Here is an 8,281-nt window from a genome sequence, read left to right as displayed (position 1 = left end):
CTACTCATTAGAACTCAATTATGAGGAGCTTGAACCTATGTATTTGTGTAAACCTTTCACTATTAATGAAAACTCCTCTACTCCGTGGACGTAGCCAAACCGGGTGAACCACGTACATCTTGTGTTTGCTTCCCTTTCTCTATCTCTTTACATACTTATCCTCACTAGGTGATTGGAGCAATCGAGTGAATGTCACAAAATTGACAGTTTACGTTGTTCCAAAGTCCTCACTGATTTTGTGCATCAACAATGATAATTTACCTATTAAATAAACAAGACACAAAGTCTGTGTCTAGGCAGGGGTTGCAATTTGTCTTTCTTTCCTAGCATTTAGATCTCAAAGGCTTACTTTAATTCTCTCATTTTTCTCGTTTGCACAGAGTAAATCACAAACTTCCTCAGTGCCACCGACTTCTGCCTTGGGTTAGGATCGGCTGGCAACCCCTTTCCCCTCTTCTCTTTTCCTTTTCTTTATTTATGCTTATGTACTTCGAAGTTTTCCTGGCGTCCTTCGCCATTTTTCAGCATTCTTCACTGTATTTCAGTGTTTATTACCATCTTCTTTGTCTTGACAAACCCAATCCCCATCCTTCAACCCCCTCCCCACAATCCCTAACATTCATCATCTTCCATGTGAAATCCCGTTCTAAGATTTCACTGTTTAAAATTACGTATTTCATATTTTGTATTCTTAGTTTCAACGCTTTTATATTTACGGCGTATTTGACCTCTACAAATTGTTCCACTTATTTTTATATATATTTGGATAGTACTCGTCGAGATGAACGTGTGGGCACAAATAGAATGTGATTTGGAATTATAATGAAGATTTTATGAGGTTTTGAACGTTGAGGATATTTTGGTAAATTGATAATTAATTCGACATGTGATATTTTGTCTAACCATTGGGTGAGTGCCACGTGGGCACCCAAAAATTCTGGAACTCTCTATCTTCTCCATTTTCTCTCCCGTTCTCTCTTTCTCTCTAGAGTTCTCTCACTCTCTCTTGGCTCTACCTTTTTCCCTGTGAAACAAACCACCATCATCACAAAAAAAATTTGGCTTGTTGAACACCAAAACCACCATTATCTGCATGTCTTCACCACCATAAACCCAGTTTTGAGTTTTGTTTCATTGAAAATGAATCCTAACCTTGAGTTCGAAGAACAAGGTTTTGGGCCGAGACTTCTAGGTGTGATTAAGACAATTTTCAGCCATCTTTTGAGCTCAAAATATGTATAAATTGACTCCTCATGTTGTGTAGATGAATTTTCATGTTTGAATTGTGTGATTTGGTTGAAAAATGAGAAAGTTATAACGATTTAAAGTTTGCCCCAGTTTCCGGCGAACCCGTGACCTTCCAGACCATTTTCCGGCCAAACCACTGTGATTTATCCATCAGGAAGGTTACCAATCTGTTCTTCTCATTCCAAGCTATGATTTTAGTTTTTGCATGACTCGATTTCGTTGAGTATTGACAAAGTTATGGACGTTTAAAGTGTACCCAGAAATTTCGGCGAGTTACCAGTTTTTCCCGCGGACAGCCATCTTTCAGGCCATTTTCCGGCTACCTCCGGTCACCATTTGGACTTCAAGCAGGTATAATCTTGTTCTACACTTCTCTAGCTTCATTTTGGTATATTATGGGTCGAAGTTGGTTGAGAAACGAGTGAGATATGGAGTTCTAAAGATTGCCCAGAAAATCTACAAAATCTGCAGAATCCGGCGAAATTTCCCGTTAAGGTCCTCTTCTTGAACATTATAGCAATCAACGATCCGACCATTGGATCGTTACCAAACTTTGTTACATTATAGTACGTAATATTTAAGAACCTTAGGAACTTATGAATTGAAAATCTAGTGGTTGGATCTTACGAAGCAAGTGACGTAGAATCATGGACCCTACATTTGAACGACGGTTTGATTCTCATTAAATGTTGTTGTGGGAGACATATGGGAGTTTTTGAGTATGTGAATTATCGAAGGAAATCTAAATGTGGACTTGTACTTTGTTTTAGGTGGACGATAGTGGGTGACATCTCAATTATTGTGCTAGGGTGCGTTAGTGCGGACTCCAGGTGATTGACTTTAATATATGTGATATTGGTGATTACCCTGTTTTCGTGTCCTGTGTGGATATGACTTGGTTTTATAAATATATTTTCTATTGAATTGTTATTTTTAATACTTAGCCATTGATTTATGTTTATGAAATGAGATTTGACGTGTATATTTGAAATATGGTTTGATTTGTATGATTGGCATGTTGTGAGGAAATGTGAGGGTTAGTAGTGGACCGTTAATCCATTGTGATGGGAATTTGTTGTTCGATATTGTTCCATTTCCCGCTTCGTTGATTCGTTCTAATTTAGTATTTGTGCCTTGTTTCACTTTGTCGAGCTTTTGTAAATTTAGTAACTTGTGCCTTGTCTCGTTTATTTGAGCTGTTGTACATTATGCCGCTCAGTTCCGTTGAGTGATCCGAAACTGGGTTTTCACTGGGGTTCCGTTGAGTAGTCCAGTTCCCTGCTTCATCTGGATTTCGTTGAGTGGTTCGGAATTCCTTGTGATCCGCAATTCTGTTGAGTGGTCTAGAATCGTATCCAGCTTAGATTTCGTTAAGTGGTTCGATATGCATTGTACTCCGCGATTCCGTTGAGAGTTCTAGAATCGTATCCACTCGGATTCCATTGAGAGGTCTGGAATCCCTTCTACTCCGCGATTTGGTTGAGTGGTCCAGAATCGTATCTTGGTTGGATTTCGTTGAATGGTCCAGAATCCCGTTTAGTATTATGGTTCCGTTGAGAGGTCTGGAACTCGATTAATTACTTTGTTGATTCTTCGAATTGAGATAGCTTTAGAGATGTAGGCTTTGGTCGAACTGTGTCACTCCAACCCTACTTTTCATTGTGTTGTATGAATTTATGGTTGTGAGCTTTTGTGACTTGTTTTAGACGAGCCGTTGGATGTCTGGGTGACTTCTTCGAGATTTTCAGTGACTTGATGATGATTTCATAAAATAAGATTTCATATTTGACGTTGATAAACCAAATCGATGGTTGATTTTAGTTTGTATTTCCGGGTATCTCCCTACAATCTTCTGTCACGTGTCGATTATGGACGTATGTCGGGATTAGGGCGTGACAACCTCTGTTCAAAGCCAAAAGCGACGCACCTGGTTTGGTCCGCATATCTCAACCCTCAATTCACGTCTCTGTACCCAACCGGCATGCTGGAAACTTGAGGCCAAGCATGCTGCAGTTTTGCCCAAAGCGAGGGTGTTTTAGATGCCCCTTTAACCTTATCCTCTTCCCTTTTGTTTTGGTTCTACTTGCAGGGGCTTGTTTTGGTGGTTCAAATCTGTTGGCTCATCTCGGGTATGGCGGTCTTGGTGGCGAATTTTGGTTGCAGATTTTTCCTTGTTGTTGGTTGTTTTGTGGTGCGATTCCTTCATCGAATTCAATGCGAAGTTGGTTTTCTTTGGGCGATTTTCTTTGTGGTCGCTGGCGAGGTGATGGCATCGGCAACAGTCGACCTTTGTTGGTTCTGACTCTGGGTTTTTGTTTTGTCTGCTTTTTTGCTAAATGGGCTTTGGCTATCCTCATTTTATTGGGCTAGTCTATTGTACTTGTATTGGGCCTTTCTCATTCAATAAATTTGCTTGTCCTTTGTGAAAAAAAAAAGGCTTACTTTAATACGTTGGAAGGTTAGTTGTACAAGCAACTAGGAAGAACGAATCAACTTTGGATGATGGACCTTGAGTTCTCGACTAATTACCAAGTCTAATAGCGACGCGTCAAGTTTTCAACTTTGGGATGCAACATGCTCTGCTTCCTTTTCATTTTTTCTAACGACTTGTTCTTTTTCTCATCCCCATCTGCTCTAGACTTCAAGACTTGCGGTTTTCATTTTGAGAGATTATATTCACGCATTTTAAATACGTTTTTAATTTTTTAATATTTTTTACACGTCCTTAACACTTGATAGAAAAATATTAAAAATTTAAAAGGTTATGGGAGAAGTAATTTGGGATGTATGAATATAACTCCCTTCATTTTTTGTAGACGTGACAAATTTTTGCACGATTTGTTAATTTGATATGAAATGATACGAAAATAACAAACTTTGGATTAATCTATTAATAAGTTAGGATGTTATTGGATCACCCATTAAAAACTCGACAAGATATCATTTGTTAGATCTAGACATTAAACATGATAATTTTTGGCATAACTCATTAACCTAACATGAAACGAAAAAATTCATTAATGAATCAGATCGTTATCAGACCACCTATTAAGAACTTCTTAAGATAATAGATTTGACATCACATGTCATGTTAAGATGATAAATATGAACAGTTTGTCAGGCTTAATTTGTCTTTTTCTGATGCTCAGTCAAAACAAAGACCAGTCAACCAAAACATTTCTATTAGGTGATGGGTTGTTCACTACTTTCAATAACCATCACTCATTGTCTTCGTGTCATTATACTAATACTTTGAATTATATTATTGCTACTTCATACAAATTTAATAAACAAAATTAGCCAAAAACAGATGTGAAGGATTTATATACTCTCTAGATCCTCTTTGTGAGAATTTCGTAAATCGTTCAATCATGTCCGTTTATCATATATAATACGGTCAGTTTTTGTCATATATTATTTATATGTAATTTTAAATAAAAAAATTACAATAATTTCTAACGTACGATACCCCTTTGAGTATATTCTTGGATATCCTTTTAGGATATAATTCTAATCCTACTTGAAGTGATATACCTATGTTACGGGAACATGCAAGCTATTTTAACTAAGGAGTAAGGAGTAAATTAATTTACAGTTTTTTCAACTTGTTTAAACTAAACATTTGGTACTTTACAAAATTTGATTAAGATGCTTTGATCAATTGTTAACTCAACACTTTTCTACTAATTTAATATACCGGATCCTCTTTGTGAGGATCTTGAGAATTCTCAAATCATGTTCGTTTATTGTACATCGTGTGGTCAGAAATCATTTTAAATATTTTTATTTAAAATTAAATAAACAGTATCTGACGAAAATTGACCACACGATGTACGATGACATGATTTGAGGATCTACAGGATCCTTGCAAAGAGGATCCTCATTCTTAATATATATCCACTTAAGCTAGCTAACATCTAATTTCCTACAATCTAGCAATTTTAAATTCATGGCTTTAATGAAAAATATTATTTTAATTAGTTCTTCAATATCGCTAAAAAAGAGTAACTTTTTATTTCTGTTAATTAGTCTCTTCCTTCATTAAAAAAAAAGATTAATATTTTCCTAAGAAAATTCATTAGTTTGTTAAATTTTTACGTATAGTTATATAAAAAATGTATTTAAAACTTATGGTACATTTGAAAATAAACATACCGACTTTTGATACATTTATATTCTAAATGTTCCAAGAAACAAAATGTATTAGAAATCCAAATGTAACAAAAAATAAAATTTACCAATATTATAGGTAATCAAACGTACCTCTAATAAAATTGTAGTAATTTTTTTTAATCAAATTCTTAAAAGAAACAGATATTTAGTCAACCAAATTGAAAAACAAGACACCTATATCAAAACATCCATTTAGCTAAGCCCTAATTAAATTTGACAAACGTTAGCCACTATCCTTGAATTGCAAGTTAGTACTAAACTCTAACTTAAGCGCTACTTTACCAACAAAAAAAAAAAGAAAAAAACTTAAGCCTTCAAACAAAATGCGAGAAGTGATAATGAGTGTGTGTGTGTGTATCATACCTTGCAAATAATACCTTTTTACTTTATAAATTTTATAATCAAAATCATTTAATTTGAAAATTATCTTAAATAAAAATCAATCAAAGAAGATCGTTTATGCATTCAAATGTATGAAACAAATTGACAATGTGGTACTAAAAAATATATTTGTGACGAACCTTCTAATTATTTAATACATTTTAATGACTAACCCATTTTTTATGCAAATAATTTTACATAAAATTTATTTTCAAATGAAATTTAAAAAATTAAACGATTTCAACTATAATATTTATACAATAAAAATACTTATTTTCAAAAGCGTGAACTATATTCTAAGCAAGTGATTACAAGTCATCACATTCCCAGAAATAAACCATATGGCCAACTTCCATTATACAAATGAGGTTTGACCTTAAAGCCAACTAACTCCAAATATCACCATTCACCAATTCAAATCCCATTTCCCAACACACTCTCTCTCTCTCTTCTCTCTCTCTCTAAAAAATGGAGCAGAGGACCCTGGAGCTCGAACTCATCTCAGCCAAGGACATCAAAGACGTCAACCTCATGTCCAAGATGGACGTATACGCCGTCGTCTCCCTCCAAGGCGACGACGACTCTGGCGGCAAGCAGCAGAAAACCAAGACCAAAGTCGTCCGGGGATGCGGGACCCATCCCACCTGGAACTTCCACACGAAGTTCGTTCTCGACGAGTACCTAACTCAGCAGAACCGCCTCTTCATCGTCTTCAAGCTCGTCTGCCAGCGCAGCCTCGGCGACAAAGACATCGGCCAGGTCGTCGTCCCCGTTAAGGAGCTTTTTGACTCCGTCAAGGCTGACGCCGCCTCCATGAAGTTCGTCGCTTACCAAGTCAGAAAGCCCTCTGGGAAGCCGAAAGGTGAGCTCAATTTTTCCTACAAATTTGGTGACAAAGTGGCGGCTCCACAGGCTGCGGCGACTGCGGCACCATCGAAGGGTAACGAGCCGGTAACAGCCTATCCGGCGGTTGGACCGTCAGTCCAGCCGATGGTGGGGTACGGTGGATACACCCCTCCAGTTGGCACCTCTGCTGGGCCTCCGCCATCTGGATACGAGTACCAACCGCCGCCGCCTGGATATGGATACCCGCCACCGCCACCAGGATACGGCTACCCGCCACCACCACAGGGATACGGCTACCCGCCACCACCACCGGGGTATGGGTACCCGGGGCCGCCACCTCCGGGGTATGGGTACCCCGCGGTGCAGCAAGCCCAACCGGAAGCAAAGAAGAAGAACAAGTTTGGGATGGGGCTGGGGGCTGGATTGTTAGGGGGAATGCTTGGTGGTTTGTTGATTGGAGATATGGTATCTGGTGGTGGTGGCTGCGGTGGCGGTGGCTGCGGCGGTGGCGGTGGATGTGGTGGTTAGATTTTTGGATGTATATTTTTAACTTTTTGTTTAGAGTACTAAGTTTTCTTGTTGAGTTGTTTTGTTTGTTTGATGGTATCATGCTAAAGTCCGGTCTTGACTTATTGTGTTTACAACATTATTCTGTAAAAATATAAAAGAAGAGATATTAAGTGACATATTAGATTTTCTATAGTTTTGTTTTTGTTTTTGTTTTTGTCAAAAAAATAAATAATATTAAATTCGAATCGAAATGTTTATATCCTCAGCTAACGAGCCTAACGTATACAATCTCACTCGAACGAGCCTCCGTCTTTAAAAACCAATGCCGCCACGGAGTCTACTGCTCAATTGCCTTCCCTCGGCGAGATCACAATTCTTCAAACACATTGCCAAATTTCCTTCCCAATAATAAGGCAAATAAGTTTTGCACTTTTATTTTCTCCTTCTGCAATTTTTAACCATGATTAAATAAAAGGTAAATTACATTTTACCTCCTTAGGTTAGGGGTCGATTTCAATTTTTTACATCTTTAAAACATTTCACTTTCATATCCCACCTATTATTTTATTTCAATATAGTACCTCCGTTACATTTTTCATCAATTGATTCATTAAGAGCTGACGTGACTACCACATTTTTGCTGACGTGGCTGCCACATTTGTACCACGTAACAATTTTTTTATTCATTTAAAATATTATAATAATTTACCCTATTTATTATTAAAAAAAAAAACCTATCTTCTTCTCGAACCCTTCCCTTTCCATGCAACCCTAACACCCCCACCTCCCCCGCAACCCCCAAACAACCCTCCCTCCCTTATCTCTCCACGACCGATGCCCCCGCAACCCCCCCCACGCCATCGCGAACTCGTCGGCAACCCATCTTCCCTGACCTTCATCCCCTCCCTCTCCTTCCTCCAAGCTCTGCGACTCTTGCAAGATCTCCCCCTCCTGATTCATTCTCTGCCTACCCTGCGATGCCATGATCCATGAGTGCGTCTGGATGTGTGACGCCACTTTCCAGTGACCTTACCACCTTCTACCACCAGCTCTTCCAAACCCTTGGTCTCCCTCCTAACCCGCGCCACAACCCATTTCTCTATCTCACTCCCCAACCTACCCG

General features: G+C 38.3%; 1 protein-coding gene across 1 annotated transcript; it reads left to right on the top strand.

Moving 5' to 3' along the window:
- The first annotated feature begins 6,134 nt into the window (after positions 1 to 6,134).
- LOC126606916 (protein SRC2-like) lies at positions 6,135 to 7,350 on the top strand. The gene has a single exon (XM_050274315.1). The coding sequence runs from the start codon at positions 6,271 to 6,273 to the stop codon at positions 7,174 to 7,176; it is 906 nt and encodes a 301-aa protein (XP_050130272.1). The 5' UTR covers positions 6,135 to 6,270; the 3' UTR covers positions 7,177 to 7,350.
- Positions 7,351 to 8,281: the final 931 nt, after the last annotated feature.

This window comes from Malus sylvestris, chromosome 16 (genome assembly GCF_916048215.2).
Source record: "Malus sylvestris chromosome 16, drMalSylv7.2, whole genome shotgun sequence".
Classification (NCBI taxonomy): Eukaryota; Viridiplantae; Streptophyta; class Magnoliopsida; order Rosales; family Rosaceae; genus Malus; species Malus sylvestris.
The sequence above is the reverse complement of the archived record's forward strand: the minus strand, read 5'-3'. Positions and strand labels throughout refer to the sequence as shown.

Coding starts and splice junctions, on each gene's coding strand:
- LOC126606916 (XM_050274315.1), top strand. CDS start 6,271: ATGGAGCAGAGGACCCTGGAGCTCGAACTCATCTCAGCCAAGGACATC.